General features: G+C 36.3%; 2 protein-coding genes across 6 annotated transcripts in view; both read right to left on the bottom strand.

The window, feature by feature from the left end:
• Nucleotides 1-2,281: 2,281 nt before the first annotated feature.
• Nucleotides 2,282-15,495, bottom strand: LOC114479493 (ras-related protein Rab-3A-like). The gene is made up of 5 exons (XM_028473199.1): nt 15,390-15,495; nt 7,564-7,788; nt 7,320-7,438; nt 5,421-5,545; nt 2,282-4,719 (listed from the first exon to the last, which is right to left on the bottom strand). Exons 2-5 carry the CDS (start codon nt 7,786-7,788, stop codon nt 4,529-4,531), a joined length of 660 nt encoding a protein of 219 aa, XP_028329000.1. The 5' UTR covers nt 15,390-15,495; the 3' UTR covers nt 2,282-4,528.
• A 5,260-nt stretch (nt 15,496-20,755) lies between these two features.
• Nucleotides 20,756-25,420, bottom strand: part of pde4ca (phosphodiesterase 4C, cAMP-specific a) — a 60,889-nt gene continuing 56,224 nt past the window's right edge. For 3 of the 5 annotated variants that reach the window (XM_028472184.1, XM_028472186.1, XM_028472185.1), the window contains exons 10-15: nt 24,970-25,134; nt 24,775-24,874; nt 24,453-24,607; nt 24,146-24,268; nt 23,883-24,065; nt 21,634-22,107 (exon numbers count right to left, since the gene is read on the bottom strand). In XM_028472184.1, the coding sequence (XP_028327985.1) occupies nt 21,634-22,107; nt 23,883-24,065; nt 24,146-24,268; nt 24,453-24,607; nt 24,775-24,874; nt 24,970-25,134 (1,200 nt within the window). Of the gene's footprint in view, nt 22,108-23,882; nt 24,066-24,145; nt 24,269-24,452; nt 24,608-24,774; nt 24,875-24,969; nt 25,135-25,420 lie in introns of all 5 variants that reach the window. The other 2 variants (XM_028472183.1, XM_028472187.1) reach the window with 1 other exon arrangement.

The raw sequence follows: 25,420 nt of genomic DNA, 5'->3' as shown, positions 1-25,420 counted from the left end.
ACGTTTAAGTATTTTCTGAGTCATTTTAAGTAATTTTGCTCTCCTTTTTTGTGTTTGTTGGCCATTTTTGCAGTTTTGAAGTCATTTTTGTGTATTTTTAGTATTTTTCTGTCATCATTTTTTTAATTCTTTTTTGTGTATTTTGTTGTCCTTTTGTGTGTTTTTTTTAATTTCTTTTCATGCATTTGTTTTGTTTTTTAGTTATTGTGTAATTTGTTTTGTGTATAGTCTGTCAATTTGTGTGTTTTGGAGACATCTTTGTGTATTTTAATGTCAATGTTTGTGTATTTTGTTATTCTTATAGTCATCTTGTGTATTATTGGAGTAATTTGGGATATTTTTGCTGTTATTCTGAGTACTTTTTAAAATAATTTTTCTAATTTTAGTTGCGCATCATTTCTGCTATTTTTTATGGTGCATTTCTGTTTTTATTTGGGTATTTATTAGTTGTTTTGTGTGGAGTCAATTGTTGAGCTTTTCGAAAATTTTCTCTCATTTTGTGTGTTTTTGGTCAATTTGTTTTTTTTTATGATTTTGTGTTTTAGAATGAATTTTTTGTTTTATAAGTCGTTTTGTGCATTATTATTTTTTGTTTTCATTTTAGTGTTTTTAACATCATTTTTTTAGTATTTTACTCTCATTTTGTGTGTTTTAGGAGTCACTTTATTGTATTTATGATGTAATTTTGTATTTTTTTTTTGGTGTTTATTATTGTTTGTGTATTTTATGTTTTCGTCTTGTGTCTTTGGAGTCATTTTGATTATTTTAGTTGTCTGTAATTTTGTCCTCATGTGTGTATTTTTGTTGTGTTGTTGGAGTCAATTTGTGCATGTTTGTTTATTTTTTTCTCATTTTGTGTTGTTTGGAGTCAATTTATGTTGTTTTTTTGTGTCATTTTAGTGTATTTCAGATGTCGTTTTGTACATTTTCATTTTTTTTTCTCTGTATCTTTGTGTTCGTATTAAGTGTTTTTGTGTAATTTTCTGTCATTTTGTACATTTACTAAGGGGGCTGCGCTCTTTTTGCAGTACTACGCCCTCTGCTGGATACAGATATTAATTACCCAAATCTATAAACATGACATTATAAAAATACTTATAGAATTCCAACTGTAAGGTATTTATTAACTCCTCATTTTAGTAAAATGCGTATTACAGAATTACAGCACAATTCACACAACTAATGCCTCATGGTCACAAACAGTTCCTTCATACAGGGGTTAAACATGACAGAATCAATATGTTTCTATAGGACGTCAGCAAGTTTACAGCTGTAGCAAAAACAATACATTAAGTAACAAAATAAAACCCCAAAAAACCAAACAAGTCAAACGTAAACCAAAGCAGTAACAATCCTTAAAATATGTGTTCAAGGTATTCTTTCTTTGCTTGTTTCCTATGTGATACTGAAAGGTAAAGCTTAAAGCTGCTGGAGATTATCATTTTTTATCAGATAGAGAACTCACTCACACGTGCTGTCCCTTACAGGAGAAAAAGCCAAAAGTGGCTCATATTGTGCAGCGGTTCTTTAATAAATGTGCATGTGTGGCAATTTTTACATCCGCAAATTAAACAATCCATAAAGTCGGCAAAATGATGGTCCATTGTTCTGTGAATCAGTGATAACCACATTTATTAATTTATCTGAACAATATCCACTATATAGGAAGTTTAGTATAATTTGGGCCTTGGTATATAGTCATCTTAAAGATGGAAATCCTTGTTTTAATCAGAAATAAAATACTGGTTAAAAGTTGCAAATTACAGTGACCAAAAACAGACAACAATGAGTTTAAACTGGTAAATAATGGGGATGACTAATCGTGAATGTTTTTAAATTGGCAAAAATAAGCATGAAATATGGTGAAAAGAGGATAAAAAGCGAAAGTGACGGTGGAAATGGTAGAAAAAGTGGTAAAAAGAGTTCAAAGTGTCAATATTGGAACAATTAGTTTAAACTAGCAAATATTGGGCATGAAAATCCATGAATGTGGTTAAATTGGCCAAAATACGCATGAAATATGGTGAAAAGAGGTTAAAAGTGACAATAATGGGTCAACATATGTGATATTAAGTGGAAAAAAATTGGTGGAAAGGGTTTATAAGTGCTGAAAATGTCTTGAAAGTGGAAAAAACCGTGGAGAAAAGGTATTGAAATTTGATGAAGTGTCAGAATTGGGAATAATGGAGCAAAAATGCATTAAAAGGAGCAAAAATATGGCAAGAAAAAGTGATGAAAATAGGTTAAAATATGAAAAGTTTAGTGTAGTTGCAGAAAATTTGTTGAGAAAATATTCTTAGTTTCTTGAAAGCATCTTGTGACCCCCTCCCAGTGTCTCATGACCTCAAGAACCCCTGCTCTACTATTTATTGATCTAACAATTATTACTAAAAATGATCATCTCCAGCATCTTTACTCATTTTGGTCAAAAACCTTGTTTGAGGACTGTGTGTGATATGGGTTTTTATTAAACACCACCACTGACTGATATTTGATGCACAATAACAACTCTGCCTTAAATCCGCTGAGTCATCACATCACCGATAGCAAAGGGAGGGAAAAACAGTTTGATAACAAAGTCCTGCACTGGAATGTTGAACTTCTCCTCTCCAGTGAGCAGTTTTAACATGTAAACACGTTCAAATACATTGAACATCTCTTCAAAATAAAAACCATTGAGTCTAGAATGCAGAGAACACTATATATAGATATATAGTTATTTTTTCTTCTTTTTTTTAAATAAATAGTAATAAATAATCGAAAATAAATAAATGAGGTGACAGAAGCTGGAATGTCTGTGAATTCACAGGAAACAGAACAAAAGCCGTCTTAGTTTAACATTGAACACGCTTCATAATGAGAGACTTTGTGGTAAACAGGCCCGAGTCACATGCCTTTCTGCTGAGTGCACGTTGCACAAAGAGTTTCAAATTCACACAGCAACTCATTCAAATATCTAGGATTCAGTCAGACACACGTGGTTGGTAGCTCCGTGCACCTTTAGCTAAAAGCACATGTAGGAATCACTACTGTTTTAGGCTTTACTTTAACTCATACAGTATATATCATAAATATGTTTATAAAATGCACATCTAATACCTTTTTTTCCACATTTATACACTCATAGTGTAGTAAAAGACACTAGAATCTTTCTTTAACTGATAAACAAAAGAAAATAAAGAGGCTAAATATTGTGATTGTTGTGGTCCAGGAATTAAAGTGTTTTGCCAATAGAAACGTCTTCATGTCATTTCAAAAAAGCTTCCTAATGTTCTAACGCAACAACATAGTCAGGGTTCTCACCAGGAATTAATATTTTTTTTAATTTTTCAATCAGCACTTTTACTTTTATTATATTTAAAAGTAAAAACAAAGACTTTTACTTTGTGCAGCAGATGAATTGCATATTTCAGGAGAAACGTTCACTTTGGTATAAAAGCATGATATTTGGCACAGATACTCTCTAATGGCCACTATTTTGGAAAAAGGCATTGGCCATTCAAAAATTCAATATGGAGGCCATTTTTTGAGATGGCACCTTGTTTGACCGGATCTGAGCATTTTTAATTTTTCCCAAATTTTTTTGGGCGATTGAGTGTTTCGCCTCTTGCGGCCGCAGTCTTGAAAAATGGCCAAAATAGTGGCCGTTAGAGAGTATCTGTGCCAAATTTCATGCTTTTATCCCTAAGTGAATGATTTTTTTTTTTACTAATCTGCTGCACTAACTACTTTACTTTAACTTTTGCCTCCTTGTTACAAATTAAAATATGAACATAATTAATCTAGAACAGGCATGTCGGAGAACACGGAAAGAACAACTTCTGGTTTTTGCCGGATTTTTACAAACTCATCAAATTGTCTGCGTTTCCCAGGGACCCTGAACGCATCTCGGGAACACGTTAATTTAAAAAAGTGTAAATCAGCTAATATTTGCTCTATCGAAGGAATTCCACCAGTATCTGAAAGCTAATGAGTTACTCTTTACAGATCAATAGCAATCAATCAATATCTCAGGCAGACACTTGATTCACTAACTCTTCATGTTTTCAGGTGTTTTTTAAAAAATAGTTTTATCAAACCACATCTTTTTCATTTACCTAAAGGTGAAATAAAGAGAAAGAGGGGGAAACATTTATGGCTGTTTTGTTGCGTCTGAAAAATACTTTATTTTTACTTGTACTTTTGATACTTGAGTATTTTTTTCACAAAATACTTTTGATACTTAAGTACATTAAATGTGAGCCATTTTGAGACTTTTACTAAAGGGATTTTCTAATATTTTACCAAAGTTATTTTCAGTGATTGTATTTGTACTTTTACTTTTTTCATGTACTTCATACACCTCTGGTTAAACTAGAACCGCCCTCCATATTGTTTGAGTGGAGAAAAAAATCAGTCTATGTGTGTTTTATTGTATGTCTGTGTGTGTGAGGAAGAATGATTACCAACCTGGTAAAAATAAATAATAATATGATGAAATAAATAAATAAGAAGTGTGCTGTGTGTGAGTAATGGGTGTGTGTTTGGTTCAGCACGCACAGTCCTGGTGGGACCTCTGCGGCTGCTCGCTCAGCTGTGGCCCCTGCTTGGCTCCGGTCACCGTGGGGTCGCTGTTATCCAGGCTCTCAGACATCCTCTCACAGATGATGTCCACCAGCCTCTCAAACGTCTGCTTCACGTTGATGTTGTCTTTGGCGCTCGCCTCAAAGTACTCAAAACCTGCAGAGGAAGGAAAGGGGTTTAGAACAATCATCAATCTGAACAGGCAAGAACAAAGGGTTTGTGGGTTTTTGTTGTTGTTTTTCTTTTCATTTTGTAAATTTGTATTGCCGTTTTGTTTGGTTTTGGTGTAGTTTTGTGTATTTTGCCATCACTGAATGTGTTTTTGTTTCGTATATTTTTCTGTTATTTTTGTTCATTTCTATGCTCATTTTGTGAATTTTTCTGTTGATTTTATGCATATTTTTTAAGTTCTTCTGTTATTGTTGTGTATTTTTATGCTCGTTTTGCCTTAACTTTTTCTTTTTTTGTCCTATTTTGTAATTTTGTTGTCCTTTTGTGTATTTCACTGTCATTTTTTTGTAATTATCATTATTTTAGTTGTGTATTATGTTGTGGTTTTGTATGTTTTTCTTTCATTTTGTGTGTTTTTACAGCCAATTTGTTGTTTTTTTTTTAATGATTTTGTGTTTGATGTTTTTGGAGTAATTTTGATTGTTTTAGTTTGTGCATTTTTCTGTTTTGTTAATTTTTCTGTTATTTTTTATTTTGTTGTCCTATTCTGTTATTTTGTTGTCCTTTTGTGCGTTTTTCGAGTCATTTTGTGTGTTTACTTTGGTGGCCTGTTGGCTGGATGCGGTCGCAGCATCTACAGATCTAATGGACCGTCTGAAGACCTTTAGTGGGAGATGCTAACTCACCTAGCTGCTCTGACAGCTGACGCCCCCTCTCTGGAGCCACCACTCGTTCGTCCTCCATGTCACACTTGTTTCCCACCAACAGCACCTGAGCGTTGTCCCACGAGTAGGTCTTGATCTGTGTGGACCTGTCAACAGACACAGGGTTAGTCTGTACTCCTGTAGGCTGTACCCTAGATCATGCACACCACTTATCAGGGATTAGGGTTACAAAGGGGTGGAAAAGTTCTGGTAAATTTCCAAGTAAATATTCAAAAATAGAAACTTTTCATGTGAATTATTTGCTAGAATTAACCAGAAATTTTAAATAACTGTATTATATCCAAACATAAATATTGGTATCCATGAAAATAAAAATACAAATAACGTGATTTATTTGCACATTAAGTTTGGTTTTTACAATGTTAAACATAGAAAAAAGAGATTTGAACTCATCATCTGTAAAACCAAAAATCTCTTCAAGCATAAACAGTCTAAGGTTTGCTTTAAATTATTCCTAAATGCTTTTATTAATTGGTATGTGCCAATGATTTGATACCACCAACTGTTGTAATATTTGACTCGCAAATAAATGAAAAATTTACTTTTGTTTTTTTTCTTCTTTCAATTCAAAAATTGGGCTCATCCACAAATTATAGCAACCAAGTTTCAGCCCGATACGTTCACGAATAACAGAGAAGTAGTGATTTAAACTAGTGTACACAACAACAAGAGAAACAAAAAGAAGAACAAAGTGAGTGGCCTAATGATGTGGCCCACTGGAGCTTCTGTTCATGTGCACAAGTATTTTAACGGGTAAATAAGGTGGTATGCTTTTATAATTCCACTCTGTTACCATCAGCCGTATCCATGGAAACCCGAGAACAACTTTTTGATGTCAATTTTTTAATAGTCAATCAAATGAAATCAACTTTATTCATATAGCACAAATTACAGCAAAGTCATCTCAATATGCTTAACAAAATATACTAGTCAATGAAGGACATTAGGTTTTAGAACAGGATCCATTGAGTTGTACCTCAGTGTGTGATTGTCCATTCCACTCCGTTACCACTAAAACATAACGGAGTGGAAAGACCATCATCATACAACCCCATGTTAAACAAACATTGCCACTGCAACTTTTGACATCCAGGATTTTCAACATCCCAAAAAGTTCACCAATGTAATTAAAGAACAACAGAGATATTCTCAAGTATACTTGCATAGAATCAGTATGTTTAAGTCAAGATGATGCTAAAATACATTTTCACAACTGTATTTAAAATCTCTGTTAATGGCCAACCATTAATTTAAATAAATTACCCCTTTCTTCCCTGTAATCCCCATGGAAAGTTTCCATACTTTAAAGGTAGGGTAGGCGATTTTCAAAAGCTAGCATGATTTTGAATGTTGCCTCCCTGATGGCTCCGCCTTCACCCCCGCCCCCTCCCCCCTGTGCTCCGTCTCCCTCACATGCACAGCTGGTCCAATAGCAGACCTCAGCTCATCACTTGTATTGTGTAGAAACGTCGCTATCTCATTCAGCAGTAAGTAAACAATAAACTTTACCATCATATATGTTAAAAAACATGACCAAAAACTCTGCTTTGGTGACGCGCTTTCAGTGTGAGCTTGTGCATATGAGGGATCAACAATGAGCAGGGAGACAGGGAGACGTGATTGGTTAAAAAAACGGTTTGTTTTTTCCATTGGTGGAAGTTATTACAGATTTACAGCTGCTACAAATGATGGATTTTCTTCGTTCCCTTTTCAGAGCAAATAAGATCTTAATTTCTGTCAGGATATAAAGATAAATTCAACCAAAAACTTAAAAAGTGTATCTGGAAGGAAATCGCCAACCCCAGCTTTAATAAAACAAAGAAAGAATAAAAGTACAGCCTGATATCAGTTGATTCTCACCAGTCTTGAACAGCGTTGAATGACTCCTCGTTGGTGATGTCATACATGAGGATGAAGCCCATGGCTCCTCTGTAATAGGCTGTGGTGATTGTCCTGTAGCGCTCCTGTCCAGCAGTGTCCTACACGAGCACCCACACAGTAGAAAACGTGCAGTGAGTTTCACATTAGGATCAGTACGGCCATCAAAAATAATAAATCAATAATTAATTCCTGATAAAGGAAAAGGAAGGCGCTTGTTTTTCACCCAGATCTGCAGCTTTATCCTCTTGTCATTCCTGTAGATGGTTTTGACCTTGAAGTCGATTCCCACGGTGCTGACAAAGGCGGGCGTAAACGAGTCGTCAGCGTAGCGGAACAGGAACGACGTCTTTCCAACGCTGCTGTTGCCGATGATGAGGATTTTAAACATGTAATCAAAGTTCTGGTCCGTGGACTCCTTCTGTCCGTATGTGGCATTAGCAGAGGCCATCTGTGGAGCAGAGTTCACACACAGCTGTCACACAATAAGACCACATCCTCCTTATTTTTATTGCTGTTTTGTTTGTTTGGAGTCATTTTGTGTATTTTGCTCTCATTTTGTTTTGTTCTCATGTCTCGATATTTTTTCTCAAAATGGCGATATACCATATAAATCTTGATATTTTTAACTCAATAAAGTCTTACTAGAAAGACAATTATGGATTAAATTTGCTGGTGAAAATTGCCACAAAGGCACATTTATAAACAAACAGCTGATCAATATGAGCTATTTTTGCCTTTTTCTCCTCTACGGGACAGCACGTGTGAGTGAGTGCTGTAGTGTGGCTGGTTTATGGGAAGGTCTGGGTTAGGACGTACTCGGAAATCCATCTAACTCTGCTTTTTATGTTGTTCTAAGAAGTAGCAAAAGCAGTGACTCCTAAAATAAGTATTTTTCTTATCCAAAATAAGCAATAAAATAAAAACACATTGATATAGGTCAGTGTTTCTCAAATGGGGTACGCAATGGCACTACAGGGGGTACTTGAAAGAGAGAGTGAGTGGAAAATTAACAAAAAATGTCAGTGTTAGTCCTACTTTAGGTGTGATATGACCGAAAGTGATAAAAACTACAGAAATACATCTATTCAGAAGACACTAAATTAGTGTTTTTCAACCTTGGAGTTGGGAACCCATGTGGGGTCGCCTGAAATTTCAGAAAAATTCAAATAGATTTTTGAATTTTTTTAATTATCATTCTTTAAAAAAAACAATCTTAAACAACTGTATTTCTATACTTTTACTTTGTGAGTCTAGTTCAACTAAAAAGCAGAATGTTTTTTTTAAATTTTAGCTCAAACATGATCAAAAACTAATTCTAGGAAGAAAAAAATTCACCAGAAATTATCGATATCAAAATGAGGTCACGATCTAAAAACTGCTGCACTAAATACTATTTCTTTCCACCTATTTACAAGATGAAATTCTTTAAAATATGTGTTATCACTCATTCCTTGTTTCATTACGCTCTATAGTTGTTTTTTTAATACAGTATTCAGAGCAAAATGTTGTAGTTGGATAAAGAGGGTACTTGGATTCAGAAATCAGCGAAAGTTGAAGAGCCACTGATATAGACAATATTATAATTTTCTATCCCCCTACACTGTGAAAAACTGCTGCTGAGAACGCTGTAATAGTACAATTCTTTAAAAAAAAATAAAAATCACTAAATATAATAATAATGCTTTGGATTTCATATAGCGCTTCATCATAGACACTCAAAGCTCTTTACAGAATTAATGGAATATTATTTCACTCCACACCTAGTGGTGGTAAGCTACTATTGTAGCCACAGCTGGCCTAGGGCAGACTGACGGAAGCGAGGCTGCCATAGTGCGCCATCGGCCCCTCCGACCACCACCAACACTCGCTCACACACTACATTCATACTAGGCAATGCTGGTGAAGTGCCTTGCCTAAGGACACAATGACAGATACCACTGGGGTGACTGTCCCCCACTGTGGCACCTAGAATTCTCAGTGGTCTCCATCCACCTACTAACCAGGCCCAGACCTGCAAAGCTTCAGAGATCTAACCATAACCACATATTGCTCACGTCCATCAAAAACAAACAGAATAGATTTGCATTGACATGCTTGTATGATCTTATAATTAAAGTTATGGCCTCCTGTGGATGTTACTGCCTGGTTAAGGGAAGCATTGCCCACCTCTACTAGTCTGCAGATAAGGCAGCGTCAGTAGGAGAGCTTAGTGAGCTAAGCAGCAGCTAAACGGCCTATCCACAACCAACCAATTACACCATATGGTTAGCCAACCTTTAGGCCACTTAAGGTTAACAACACACCTTGACTTTGTAATTGTCAGGAAAATTCTATAAAAATTGACAATTGTAATTTAACGCTAAACTGGAAAACAATGTTACAGTTCTATATATAAAGTTCTACACATATGGAGTTAACAATTATTAAAATATATTCAAGTTTTTCCACATTTTACCATTTAAAAAAAGGGCTATACTGACACAAAAAAGGCACAGATGCCCACACCATATATAATAAAACCCATATTTTCATTGATTAGGAGGCCTAACAAGGTAACCAATAGATAGAAATAAATATTTGTTTTTAGTGTATTTTACAGCTGATTTAGGACCTGTTAGCATTAGAGATGCTAACAGAAAGCTAACAAGAGGATGGTTAACTTTTATTATTTATTTATTATTATTATTGAATTATAACTGAACTTCAGTAACTGAGAATGTAATTGCAATTGACTTTCTGATGATAAAAACAATTGTAATTGAATTGTAAGTCAAAACGTAATTGTAAATGAAAAATGTAACTGACCCCAACCCTGCTTCTAATACTGTAAAATATTCTAGTGGTGAAATAACTGATACATCCTTGTGTATATTTATGTTGTCTAATCATTATGGTGTGGAATGATGTCATCATGATCATTTAAATGAGCTTAATTTAAATTAAGTTGATCAAAACTTAATCAATAAACCTGATCAGATTCAGTGAACCATTGATCTCTGAAGGGAAATTTGGTGACATTAATGCTGCTCTCATACATCTTTATATGACATATAACTATGAATAAGTACAAATAATCCAAGTCAGTACAACATATATCTACCTATTAATTGTAGCTTAGACATAAATAAATTTTAATTTACATTTTATTTTTGACATGCATTTTTGTTTAATTATGGTTTTCTTTTATATTATTTATTTGGTTTCCTGACATGAATTGAAAAGTAATATTTTTTGAAAAACAGAATTTAAAAAAAAAAAGTGGAAAACATGGAATTTGGAAAAAAAATAAATAGGAATTTGGAAAAAAAAAAAAATTTATTTCAAAGGGCCCGACACAAAGTAGCCAGGATTAATGTGTGTGTTTTTATTTAATTCACATTATATTATTTCATTTTATTTATTATATTATTTATTGTTATTATTTAATATATGTTAACCAATCGATTACAAGACATTCAAGGTTGAATAACCCTGAGTTAATGCTTTAGAATATTGTTTTTTCTAAATCATTGGGAAAATATTTATAAATAAATGACTTAAAGTCATACCACCAGTATACTCAGCTCATACTAAGTAAGGCTAAAACAGATATGTTGACAGGTATGAGTTACTATAGGAGGCGGAGCCTGGCATCATGTTAACAAACATTGAAGCTCGGCAAGATGGTGCTGCGGATGGCTGCTGTGGTGTGTTGGTGCGCACTTTTTTGTCTTGTTTTTGTCGTAAAATCCGCAACTGGCTGCTCTTATTCAAGAGAAGAGCTCTTGAACGTCAGGGCAACAATCCCCAAAGATTTATTTCCCACTTTCATCGCTTCCTCTGTGGATTTACTGGACATTTTACTCAAAGGTGCGCTCACCTTTGCTCACGCAGTGAAGCGCCGGAGGAGAGGAACTTTAATAAAGGGGACCTCTCACACCAGCTCCCCAAATATAGACAATTAATTAAATGTCCGACCAGAGAGGAGAAGACACTGGATCACTGTTACACCACACTAAGCAGTGCTTATCACACCTATCGGACCATTTGATGGTCCACCTGATTCCTTCATACAGACAGAGGCTGAAGCTCTGTAAACCTGTGGTGAAGGAATCTAAACAGTGGACCAGTGAAGCAGTGGAGAAACTCCAGGAGTGTTTGGACTGTACTGACTGGGATGTTTTCAGGTCTGCGAACAGTTCTCTGGATGAGTTTACAGACGCTGTGACGTCCTACATCAGCTTCTGTGAGGACAGCTGTATTCCATCAAAGACCAGGGTGAGTTATAACAATGACAAACCCTGGTTCACAGCTAAGCTCAGAGGGCTGAGGGCAGACAAAGAGGTCGCTTATAGGAGTGGAGACAGAGCCAGGTACAGAGAGTCGAAGTACACGTTTGGAAAGGAGGTGAGAAAAGCCAATCGTTTGTACTCAGAGAAGCTACAACATCAGTTCTCTGCGAATGACTCGGCTTCTGTCTGGAGAGGGCTCAGGCAAATTACAAACTACAAGCCCAGAGCCCCTGCTGCTGCTAACGACCTCTGCCAGGCCAACAGTCTGAATAACTTCTATTGTAGATTTGACAGACAATGGGACAGACCTGACTCCAACACCCCTCACACCTCTGACCAGCCTCATTCCAACACCTTCACCCCCCACATCAAAGCTACAGTCTCACCACAGCTGCCTACAGAGGCTCTCTCCCCTATCTTCCCCCCTCCCCCCCCCCTCCTACAGAGACACCTTTCTCCATCAAAGAGAGAGATGTAAATAGACTTTTCAGGAGACAAAACCACCGTAAGGCTTGTGGACCGGACTCTGTCTCTCCTTCCACCTTAAAGCACTGTGCTGATCAGCTGTCTCCAGTGTTCATAGACATTTTTAACACCTCACTGGAGACATGCACCGTACCAGCCTTTTTTAAGGCCTCCACCATCGTTCCTGTCCCTAAAAAGCTGAGGATCACAGGACTTAATGACTACAGACCCGTCGCTCTGACATCTGTGGTAATGAAGTCCTTTGAACGCCTCATGCTCTCCCACATCAAGGACATCACTGACCCCCACCTGGACCCCCTGCAGTTTGCCTATAGATCCAACAGGTCTGTAGATGATGCCGTAAACCTGGCTCTCCACTTCATCCTCCAGCACCTGGACTCCCCAGGCTCCTACGCCAGGATCCTGTTTGTGGACTTCAGCTCTGCTTTCGACACTATAATCCCAGCTCTCCTTCAGGACAAGCTTTCCCAGCTGAACGTGCCAGACTCCACCTGCAAGTGGATCACAGACTTCCTGTCTGACAGGAAGCAGGACGTGAAGCTGGGAAAAACCATCTCTGCTCCCCGGACCATCAGCACTGGATCTCCTCAGGGCTGTGTTCTTTCTCCTCTGCTCTTTTCCCTGTACACCAACAGCTGCACCTCCTCTCACCAGTCGGTCAAACTCCTGAAGTTTGCAGACGACACGACCATCATCGGTCTCATCTCTGATGGAGACGAGTCTGACTACAGGTGGGAGACAGACCGGCTGGTGTCCTGGTGCAGCCAGAACAACCTGGAGCTCAACGCTTTAAAGACAGTGGCGATGATAGCAGACTTCAGGAAGAACCCAGCCCCCCTCACCCTGGGAGACTCTACAGTGAGCTCTGTGGAGTACTTCTGCTTCCTGGGGACCATCATCACTCAGGACCTCAAGTGGGAGCTGAACATCAGCTCCCTTATCAAAAAAGCTCAGCAGAGGATGTACTTCCTGCGGCAGCTGAAGAAGTTCAGTCTGCCAACAAAGATGATGGTGAACTTCTACAGCTCCATCTTCCAGTCCATCCTCTGCTCCTCCATCACCATCTGGTACGCTGCAGCTACAGCCAAGGACAAGGCCAGACTGCAGCGTATCATCCACTCTGCAGAGAAGGTCATCAGCTGCAATTTGCCCTCCCTCCAGGACCTGTACGCCTCCAGGATTTTGAGGCATGAAGGAAAGATTGTGGCCGACCCCTCCCACCCCGGTCAGAAACTGTTTCAATCTCTCCCTTTCGGAAGGAAGTTTCGGTCCATCAGGACCAGAACCTCCAGACACAAAAACAGCTTCTTTCCCTCTGCCACCATCCACCATCCACTTACTTTGTACTTGTAAAAGTAACATTTGTACATATTGATATCGTGATAAATCACGATGTATATATTGGATTGTTTAGTATATCAAGATATTATGAAAAAATCTGGGCACTACGAGATTAAAGTTGTAATATTTCAAGAATAAAGTTGTACTTTTGAGAATAAAGTCGTTTCTTAATAAAATTAGATAAAATAAGTCATAATATATTGATAAATATATTTATTTCGAACATGAGAGAGTGAAATCAACACAACAAAACAAAAAAGTAATAATCCATAATAAATAAATCCATAATAAATAAATATATATTTATCAATCATTATCATTAACATGCTCGAAAAGGAGGAGGAAGAAGTATAAAAACGTATTTAATCCTACCCCTAATCTCTATTATATATGTATACACACATGCATACACACACACTTAAATTCCTATGTACAACATGATTGTCAATATAGTAACACATTTACACATCAATGTACGCTAATATAATGATAACTATACCTGGTTTTATGAATTAATAGTGTCAACAGTATATCAGATATTTATAGAAATAAAAAACAAACAAAATTTAATAAATAGATATATATATATATATATATATATATATATATATATAAGATTATATATAACTCAGAGCCACCTAACCTCACCCCAAGAGCAACCAGAGACACAAAAAAAAAAAAAAACAAACCTTCAAGCTCCCTCCTCTCTGTATCTTGTGAAAATGATTTGTTTATATTTATCTTTAAACTGGTTGATGGTTGGACATTGTTCCACACTCAGTAACTCCATTATTTGTTACGCAGAATCTTTTTATTGTTGTTTGACATCTCTGGATCTTAAAATTCAACTTTTCCCTTAAATCATACCATCCCTCTCTTTTATGAAACATTTTTTGTAAGTTACTTGATAATAAAGCATTCCTTGCTTTGTATAGATATTGTGCTGTTTGGAATTCTACAATATAACAACATTTTATTATTTTAGACTTTATAAATAATAGATTGGTGTGTTCAAGATACCCAACATTATGAATAATTCTAGTGATTTTTTATATTTATTACCCCAGATCTCTGTGCAGTAATTTAAGTATGGTAAGACCAGTGAACAGTACAGAATGTGGAGTGATTTGCTTTCTAAGAAGTGCTTTGCTTTAGCCATTACAGAAATATTTCTCGATATTTTAGTGCAGAGGTATTTAATGTGAGACTTCCAGCAAATTTTATCATTTATTGTCACCCCAAGGAATTTGATTTCATGTACTCTTTCTATGTCTACGCCCTCTATCTGCCCCTGTGCTTGGTGATTAATTTTTCTGTTGCCGAATATCATGATTTTTGTCTTGCTCAGATTTAGTGATAGCTTGTTATTATCAAACCAGTATTTCATTTTGATCAATTCTGAAGTGATAATGTGTAAAAGTTGCTGTAAATTCTCACCTAAATTCTTAATTTATCGTATTGTTTATTGTATTATGTATGCAAATTGTGAATCGTATCATATTGTCAGATTCATGGTAATGGACACCCCTAGTTTGCATTTGTTGGCATTTCTTCTGTTTGATCCCAATCTGGACCACACTGGGTTTATTCCGGCCTACCAGTGGCCCGCGCGCCTCAGTTTGATTGAACCTGTGTGAACCAAGTGTCCACATTAACACGTTACGAAGGGTTTATCAACATGATACCTGCGAATAGAAGTGAATAAATACAGCTGAACAATGTGGCATTTACTATTATTATTAGCCCAGAAACGATTGAGCTACCATCGGCTGCATCTTAGCTAGCTCCTAGTCATCCCTGCTATGTCAAATGAAGGTTACTCTTCCTGCTTTTGCTGCTAAATTTCACACCTAAATATCATCTCTAGTGCCTCAATGACTGACCAGGATGCTAGCTGCTGCTAGAATGAATCGGTACCAGTGTGAGAGTGAGCACAAAGTGCCGGATTTACCGTGATATGTATGTGTTTTCCCCTCAGCTTCAGCTCAACGGAGGCTAACAGCTTTACACCTGCAGGAGCTCCTGTGGACGCTGATTGGTCAGATCCAGCGCAAGACGTAAGGATGATTGAAAGGAAAAATGACCAATCAGCGCAGGCGTTTTGTCCGCTGCCTCCGCTACTGCTACAGACCAATCAGCATCACTTTAATACACACAACATGGGCAACTTTTATCACAGCGGGGGCAACGTTATAAACATTCACGCCAGCATTGATTGTTAGGAGTTATTTTGTGTATTTGATGCTGTCATTTTGTATATTGTCTGTTATTTATGTTCAATTTTTGTTATCCTTTGTATTTTTGCTGTAATTTTGTGTATTTTCTGTTGATTTTGTGTGTGTGTTTTTTTTTTTGCATTTATTTTGTGTGTTTTTCGGAGTCATCTTGTTTGCTTTTGCTGTCGTTTTGATTTTTAGGAGTCATTTTGTGTATTTTCGGATGTCCTCTTGTATATTGTCTCCATTTAGGTGTATTTTTGTTGTCCTGTGTATTTTTGTTGCCATTTTGTGTATTTTCTACACCCTTTTGTGTATTTTGCTGTAATTTTTGTATGTTTTTTGAGTGTGTTTTTTCTTTTTCTGTGTGTCTTATGAGTCATTCTGTGTATTTTTTTTATGCCATTTTGTGTGTTTTTCTACTATTTTGTAGTCAATTTGTGTGTTTTAGTTGTTACTTTACGTTTTTCTGTCATTTTAGTTTTCTGCATTTATTTTGTGTGTTTTTATCCTGTTTATATTTGCTGTTGTTTTAATTGTTTTGAGTCATTTTGCGTGAGATTCCTATTTGTTTTTGTAATAAGTACTATGCAATATGATCAGATTCCTATCTTTTTTTTGTAATAAATGTTATGTTATGTTCAGATTCATATCTGTTTTCGTAATAAATGTTTTGCGATATGATCAGATTCTTAACTGTTTTTGCAATAAATGTTTTACAATATGATCAGATTCCTCTCTGTTTTTGCAATAAATGTTATACAATATGATCAGATTAATCTCTGTTTTTGTAATAAATGTTTTGCGTTATGATCAGATTCATATCTGTTTTTGTAATAAATAGTATACAATATGATCCGATTCCTATCAGTTTTTGCAATAAATGCTATACAATAAGATCAGATCCCTCTCTATTTTCGTAATAAATGTTTTCCAATATGATCAGATTAATCTCTGTTTTTGTAATAAATGTTTGGGATATGATCAGATTCATATCTGTTTTTGTAATAAATGTAATGTTATTCCCTGTAATGAACACAATGTACTGTTGTTTGGGTGTTTTTTTTAATTACACATAAGGAACAATCATCAAACCTTTTTTTTCCTTCATTTATTTTCAAGGCATACAGTTCTAGTTGGAAAGAGGGTGACCACACCCACAGTTAAACAGCAGAGTTTAGATTGTCAAAGCTGCAGCGTCTCTTTTTGTGACCCATGTTTGTTTCTAAAATATCTAACAACAGGAGTGGAGGGACAGGATGACGTCTGAAGCCTTATTATTATGAGTATATTCTCTTTACTATGGTTTAAGAATAGTGTTAAAGTGATGATCTGACCAGGTTCAGTGGAAACAGAGGAAGACAATAAAGATGGAAGCCCATCAACATAAATATTCTCAATAGCAACAAATGACATTAAAAGTATGTTACTTAAGTATAATGGAGCTAAAAGAGAGCGAAGGGCATAGTGGCATCATTGTTGGAAACCAAGATGGTTTGACAGAAAACAGAATAAATAAATCATTTTTTGACGTACAGCCCTGAACAATCAACCAAAGCCCACAAAGTGACACGTGAGGCATGTTGTGCTGGCTCCGATGTTAAATATAGGTCTTAGTGTTGAAGGCATCCTCGAGTGTTGTTTTTATGCTGTTCATGGCAACAGAAACTTAAGGGTTGCACATTATTTCACTCCAGCATTTCAGTGAGCACGTCCGTAACCAATCCCAAATATGAAAATAAGGCTTTAAAGACAAACAAAATTGCAGAAGAGTATTGCATTCACCTATTCATTCAAGTAAATCAAATTTGGTTTTACTCAAAAATAAAAAAATTTTGATTTGTTTTTTTGGCAAATTTTTTTTCTGTTTTTCTGGCAATTTTTTTTAACTTCTGTTTTTCAGAGTAATTTTTTTTCAGGTTTTTTTGACAATTTTTTTCTGTTTTTAAGTGTTAATGTTTTTCTATTCAAAAAAATTTGCTTGTGTTTCGGGCAAAAAAAAAATAAAAGTCATTTTTTTTCCCCAGATTTTCGTGCAAATTAAATTTTTTATTTTTCAATAAATTAGTTTGTTTTTCTATAAAAACTTTTTATCCGTTTTTCAGCAAATGTTTTTTTTTTTTCACATGTTTTTCTGAGTAATTTTTTCCTGTTTTGAGTGGCAATTTCTTTTCGTTTTTTCGGACACATTTTTTCTGTTTTTTGGAGTGATTTTTTTATGTTTTTTGTGCTAAAATAAAAACGGGAAAGAATTACTCCAAAAAACTTGAAAAAAATTGCCAGAAAATAATAAAAAAAATTAATGAACATTTCAGACATTTTTTTCAAGTCAATGCAATACGCTTCCATACAAAATAAATCATTCACACATTAAAACAATTTCAACAAGTTTTAGGTGATAAATAAAATGTGTCTTCATATTGTTTGAATCCTGCAAAAAAAAAAAAAAGTGCATTTCAGAAAAACATTTTCTTTTTTTCACACAAAAAAGATTAAAAACAAAGAACAACATCCAACCTTTAAGCACTGTAGTGGTTCAACCCATGCAGTTCAATTCATTCACCATAGTTACAACTTCAACCGAAACGGGAGTGCACAACGGTTGTAAAAGTACCACTAAATACAAAGTGCTTTGGTATTTAAAATTTAAAAAAACTTCAACTGCTGCTGCACACACACCCACATACACACATACACTCTTTGTTTTAAGACAATATCAGTTGTAGATACAGTTCGAGGAGTGGTTAGAAAAAAAAAAGAACATACACAGAGGTCAAATTGGCACAGAGTGCTACAATCAGCCAACTTCAGTCAGTAACTGATGGAAAGTAGCCAGTGGCAAAATGGAAATTACAGTACGGGTTTTGTCATGCTTGCTTGGCACTTGTTTAGTCATTGACTGACTGTGTCCCTGTGAAGTGCGGAATATGGATTTTCTGTGTTGGGATAAAAAAAAAAAAAGAAACTGGCACAGAAAAATATCTGCTGGTAACCTCTGACGTTTGTTTTTTTGTTTTACAGTCACGATGATGCTAATGTGTGCCTCATTTTGCTTTTAAATCAGTGTTTTACAACCTTGGGGTCGCCTGAAATGTCTAGTAATTGAGAAAAAAAGCATTACTGATTATAAATACAGAGTCTTAAACAACTGTATTCTATACTTTCACTTTCTAAAATTAAAATCTAGTTAAAAAGCAGTTAAAACTTATCTGAGCTGGCACAACAAATCCTCTGTATTTCACAATAATTCATAAAATGTTCATCATCGGGCCAGGTTTGCATAAATATTATGATGTAAATAATATACAGGGATTATAATAGAACAAAAATAAATTTGAATAGATTTAGAGTAATTTTAAAGATCTTTTTCAAAACAGCAGTCATGGCTAGACAGTCCCACCACCTAGTTGGACATTTTGAATTACAGAATAAATTACAGGATCTTTACTAATATTTACTAAGTTACTACGTATTTGGTATATTTTAATGCATTTAAACCTGCTTTTTAACTAAAAGAAATGCAGTTGGCGTCACACCATTGACCCAAATACAGTATAAATAACATGATCAAGATCTAATTCTGGGAATAAAAACGTCATTAGGGTCACGATCCAAAAAAGGTTGGGAACCACTGGTTTAAATCCTCCACAAACTAATGTTTATCGTGTATTTTAGGAGGTTGTGCTTCTATAACATTCATATCTGGCATAAATTTAAACATAGTTTCCTTAGCTGTATTTCATCTTTTTTGCCTTGAATCCTGAAAGGCCAGTTTAGCCGTTCAGAAAACAAACAAAACACAATAAAAACAACAAAAAAAAGCAAAGTGCTACACAGCAAGATACGTTAATGAATCTGTGCCACAATCACACGAAAATATCAGAAACTCATCACAGTTTTAAAGTTAAATGGCATCCAGGAAGTTGGTTGTGACTATCATTTCCATTTGTCTTATCATCATCATCATCATGATCATCATTTGGCTAAGAGCAGGGGTGGACGGTCTGCTACATTTTTGTTTTGTATTTTATGAGCGAGTGGCGGCAGACATGGTAACAGGTGACCAATAATGGTCCAAAAGTGGCAAAAACGTGGCAAGAATAAGGTTTAAAGTGACTAAAATGGGCCAAAAGCAGTCACGAGTGGCCTAAAAATGGGCAAATAAAGAGGAACCAGGTGGTATGTAGTGGCAAAGGGTAGCTTAAATGGGCAAAATGATGCGAACAATAGTGTAAAAGGGCAAAAATGTGGAACAAAACAAGGCAAAGTGTAGGAAAAAAAGAAAAAAGTGGTATTTATTGGGCAAAAGTTAGATTATTTGGATAAAAGGTGGCCAAAAAAATTAAAGAAAGAACAAAAATTGGATTAAAGAGTCAAAAAGAACTTGCAAAAATGTACAAAAAAATATGAAAAAAGGGGGAAGAGGAAGCTAAAGTCTGAAAAAAGTGTTAGAACTTTTTGAAAAGTGACAATAAATGGGCCAAAGGAAATAGGTACAAAGGTTTTGAAAAGTTCCCAGTTTTCAGGTTTTCTGGTGGAATAATAATTAAGCCATAAAAAGCCACATGTTGAGAATCACTGATCTAATGAGAGCTTCTACATGGTGATAATGTAGATAATGGGCTGGTCTGGACACAAAATGCCAGGGCTGAATTTTTTGTCCCAGTCCAGCCCTGCATCACAGTTTTAAAGTCAAATTGCATCCAGGAAGTTAATTGTGAGTCTATTATTTCCATTTGTCTCATCATCATCATCATCATCATCATCATCAATTGGCTCCAGCTCCAGCTGTGAACACTAGGGGGCGTCCCAAACTAAGCCTGCGCTTCTTTGCATATCATCGCCTCAAGTTTACACCAAAGGAAACACAGCAGGGTTTGGGTCAATTATAATTATAATCACATAACTGAAAAAATATGTTACTGTTGTAATCGTAATTGAATTGTAATTGAGTTTAGATAATTGACTTTGTATTTGTAATTGGCGTGAAAATTCTATAAAAAATTTGTCATTTAAGATTAATTAAACACAAAACTGAGGAACCATGTTACAGTAGTACGTGATTAACAGTTATTAAAATAGGTTTCATATCAAGCTTTGCCACATTTTACGACAGCAAAATATTTCTAAAATCACAATTACAATTACACCATAATTGTAATCAATTATTAATTACACGATTACAATTTGAATTGACCCTAACCCTAAAACACAGTGCCAGCTCTATTGTTTTTCCGGATCATTCTACTACTGAAAGCAGCCATTTTTAAACAGCATCCCATTAAGTATGCATACTAGCTCTTTTCAAACGTCACTTTCACTACTTTCAAGTCAGCGCGTTACTATATTATCACCCAGTGTCCGTGGATAAATAAAAAGACACAACAAAATAACTACCGTAGGTAAAAGAAAAACCCAAAAGCAGAAAATGAGCAACGTCCCTGTAAAATTTGCACGTTTAGCAAAAGACTTGGTTGTGTTCACTCAGTCATTCATCAAAAAATCATTCATTTCTTCACAAATACTTGGAGGAGGAAGACAGTTTTTAGTTCTTAGTTCAACTGAAGACAGCGTCTTTAGTTGAAGAAGTGGACCTTAGGCAGGCTGGTAGGAAAAAGGAAGAGTTCTTCAAACATCGTCTTTGTGAACCTCATAGTATTCACAGGTTTTTTTCCGAATGAAGACACGATTTCATTCAGTAAAGTGAATATAAAACATGGTGACAGTCCCTGTGTCTGTCTCGCTCCACCAGTGCAAGTGACCGCAGATCTTTCCTCAAGGGTCTTTTCCTAAAGGGTCTCCACCGTCACCAACGCTCCATGTGCTCCACCATAAGTCCTGCCATCACCTAGTCCACGGTGCATTAAAAATGGTGGTGATTTCTTAGGGTGGGAGAACAAGGAGTGGCAGTAGAAGAGGGACCAAACAAAATAAAGAAAACAAGACGACTATCGAAAGGAAAGACACTTCTGATTGGTGCTATGTGTCTAGCCTGAACCTCGTCACGCTTGAGACGCTCTTTTGGTCCGTTTCTCTGTCTTCCGTCGCGTCTTTTTCGCAGTCGGAGGAAAACGTCCTGCCCGAGTCACTTGTCGACACTTTGGGAAGTTGCTGAGAGCTTTGGCTGAGTTCAGGTCTCAGAGTGCCACCGCTGTAGTCTTCCTCATCCTCTTCCTGTGGTAGACTCTCCGTATCCGACTCTCCTTCTTCTTCCAGGGTCAGGTCAAACTGGAACTTGTCGGCGGAGAAGGTGATGCCGCTGAGCGCCGAGGCTTCCTCCGTTGGCGCCCCCTCCTCTGTTTCCTCCGACGTGGGCGAGGGGCTGTGAGGGATCATGCTCTGGTACCACTCTCGGTTGTCCTCCAGGGCGTCCAGGATCTCCTGAGCATCGGGGTGGACCAGGTCAGCCCACGTCTCCCACAGAGGATGGACGATGTAATCAATGAAGCCCACCTGAACGGGACACAAAAGTCTTTGGGTTAGTTCATAGGCGCAGTTTGAGATTCTTGCCGGGTGGGGGCAAAAGAAAAAATAGAATTAAATATATCAAACAACTCGCGCCAACCACAATGTGTGTAACATATACAATAATGCAACAATGATTAGTAACATAAATGATAATGTTGACTATAAAAATTAGCACTGTTGAATGTTGTAAATTCATAATAAAATCAGGCCGTCGCTTTGCCATTTACACTGTGAGGAAGAACTGCTCAACAGAAGAATAACCAACCTAAAGTCTCAAAAATTTGGGACCATTACACTGAAATGAATTCATATATATTTTGTACAGTTCTGTGTTTTATGGCATCTAAAATATTTGTATATAATGTACATTATATTAAGAATTGTACTTTTCCTATTGGTTGAAATTTTACATCACGATAAAGGTATATTTATGTCCTGATAACGATATATATCTCGATACAGTATTTGCTCCTTAAAATCACATGAAAGTAATGGAAAATTTCAATTTATTATATACAGAATCAGAATCAGAATCAGAATCATCTTTATTGGCCAAGTGTATGTTGTACACACGAGGAATTTGACTCGGTCAACTGTGCTCTCTCCAATAGTGAAACATTCAATAATAAACAATCAACTAGAAGAGATGATAATAAGTATAAACATAAGTATAAATATAAACAGTAGTTAGACTAGAATGTGCAAATAACAAGATGATGATAATAATAATAATAATAATAATAATAATAATAGTATAAAAAAAATAAACAAATACAAAATAAAAATTAAAAAAAATAAGATAAAAGAAGGAAAAAAAAAAAAAAAAAAAAAAAAAAAAATAATAGAAAAGAAAGATAATAATAAAATATAATAATAATAAAGGAAATAGTGCAGTAGAGCATTGATAAGTAGTGCAGGAGAACATTTAAATTAAAGGTATGTACATGAACATTCTCAGTGTCAGATTGATCCAGGGTTGTTATGTTTGGTTCCAGGGTTTTTCCACAGAAACAGGACTGACACTCTTTGACTGTTCAGTGTTGATCAGAGTGACAGCCTGGGGGAAGAAACTGTTTTTATGGCGGGTTGTTTTGGCGTACAGTGATCTGTAGCGTCTGCCTGAGGGGAGGAGTTTAAACAGATTGTGTGCAGGGTGAGAGGGGTCTGCAGTGATGCTACCTGCCCGTTTCCTGACCCTGGACAGGTATAAGACTTGGATGGAGGGCAGATCAACACCAATGATCTTTTCTGCAGTCCTGACTATACTTTCTTATATATAAAAATGGTTTCTATAAATAAATCGGTAAGGATTTCATGATCAACTTCTGCGATTGTTAGGGCCTAAAATGGCTTTTTCCAAATATTTTTTCAAAAGTTGTGACGAAGAGTACTTATTTCTTTATAATACGGCTTTATTATTTTGTATAACTTTGGATAAACTGGTCAATTTCCAAAAAAAAAAACAAAATTGCTTTTAATTTCGTTCACATCATTATAGAAAAGAGCAGATTCACAACAATTTACCAAGATATAGATCATTTCCATCACAGTGTAAAGGTCTAGTGCAGAGAATATTACACAGAGTATCAGTGTTTGTGTAAGTTTATATATATATATATGGGACCAAGACCACACACATTAAATTAGAGATATAAACATTAGAGGGTTATATCATATGGTATATGTTTTTACATCTCACTATGATATATATTGTTATATCGCACAGCATTAGATGGAAGGATGGATGAAGGGTCTTTTACCTGGTTCTTCTCGATGGAGGCGTTGTGCTTGTCACACATAGGGCTGATCTCCATGCCTCTGTCTCGCTCCCTGTCTCCCTGAGTGAAAAACTCCACCATGATGCGATCGGTCCAGTTACGGTACAGCTCCAGAGGTTTGGTTGGGTTACTAAGGTCCGCACAGTGAACCATGTTCTGAAGAACCTGCACAGGATGAAGAAACGTTCGAATATCGGAGAACGAAATGCATTAAAGTGAAAAATCTCATTAAAAGCAGTTCTTACTTGTATCCGATCGGAATAGTTGTCCAGGAGCAAGACTCCAAGACTGGTGACTTTCTTGGTCTCCACCATTGTTTTGAGGTCGGCCAATAAGTTCATGTGTTTGGACATATCAGTGGCCAGCACCTGCAAGAAGATTTTGGGTTCATTACAACACATTTTTAGGAGTTTCCACGCACTTCGGTTTAAAAAAATTCAGAATTTTATTATTTATTATTGAATAGACACACTGTAAATTTTTAGTTTGATGAGATGAATACATTTGCTGAAAAGACATAAAATGACCCTTTGAACTCCAGGCTCGTCTTACCATGTCGATGACCATTTTTCGGAGCGACTGTCTCTGCTTCTTGCTGAGGTTCCCAAAGATGTCACAGTGGTCCTCCTGCAGAAGCTTAAAACCAACGGCCAAGTGGTGATTCTCCAGCACCGAAGAGTCATTGTACATCAGCGCCAACTCTGAGTCTGAGGACGTGCAGAAAGACAATGTTTAGACCAGAAACACGTTTAAACCATTTTCATTTATCTATCAAATCCGACCGGCCGGTCCGGACAAGACGTAGAAAGAGGACAAGTCCAGGTAAATGTGGACATATGGTGACCCTAAGCTACAAACTGTTAAACAGACTCACTGGTGTTGATGAGAAACTGATTGGAAACTCCAGGGTGATCCACATCGTGAATGGCGCTGGCAAACAGAGCGGCGAGGATTTCCAGATCAGTGAACACAGCCTAGTTTAAAAAAAATAGAAGAAAACATAGTAAAACACCTGTTACATCAGACGAGGTGTTTTCGTGTGTTTTTGTTTCTATCAGCGACGACCTACCTCCAATGCAGGCGTGGACAGCAACACGTGTGTGGACTGGACCACGTCGGCAGCGTGGATATTGTTGTGGTAGGCCACGTCGGAGTGGTAATGATCCTCCAGAGTCATCATGAAGGTAATGAAGGTGTCTACTGGAATCTTGAAGGACTTCAGGAGGTCACGTTCCTGCAGCAGGAGGAGCAATGGGTCAGTCCAAGTCATTAACTGGCTTTGATAAGTCATTGGATTCACTTTTTACATCGTTGCTGTCGATATATTGATCTATGAGGCATAAACAATGGCCCTAATTTATCAACCTTTGTGTTAAAACGGGTGTAAATTTAAGTTCACATTTGGTTGTACGACAGGACCAACGTGTGATTCATGAAACATTCATATCTGACCAATCCCAGTATACAAATAATCCGGTGTTGATAAATGTGGCGGCTGAATTTGATCATCATTAACATGT

Source organism: Gouania willdenowi, chromosome 17 (genome assembly GCF_900634775.1).
Source record: "Gouania willdenowi chromosome 17, fGouWil2.1, whole genome shotgun sequence".
In the NCBI taxonomy this organism is placed as follows: Eukaryota; Metazoa; Chordata; class Actinopteri; order Blenniiformes; family Gobiesocidae; genus Gouania; species Gouania willdenowi.
This window is presented reverse-complemented; position numbering and strand designations above follow the sequence as displayed.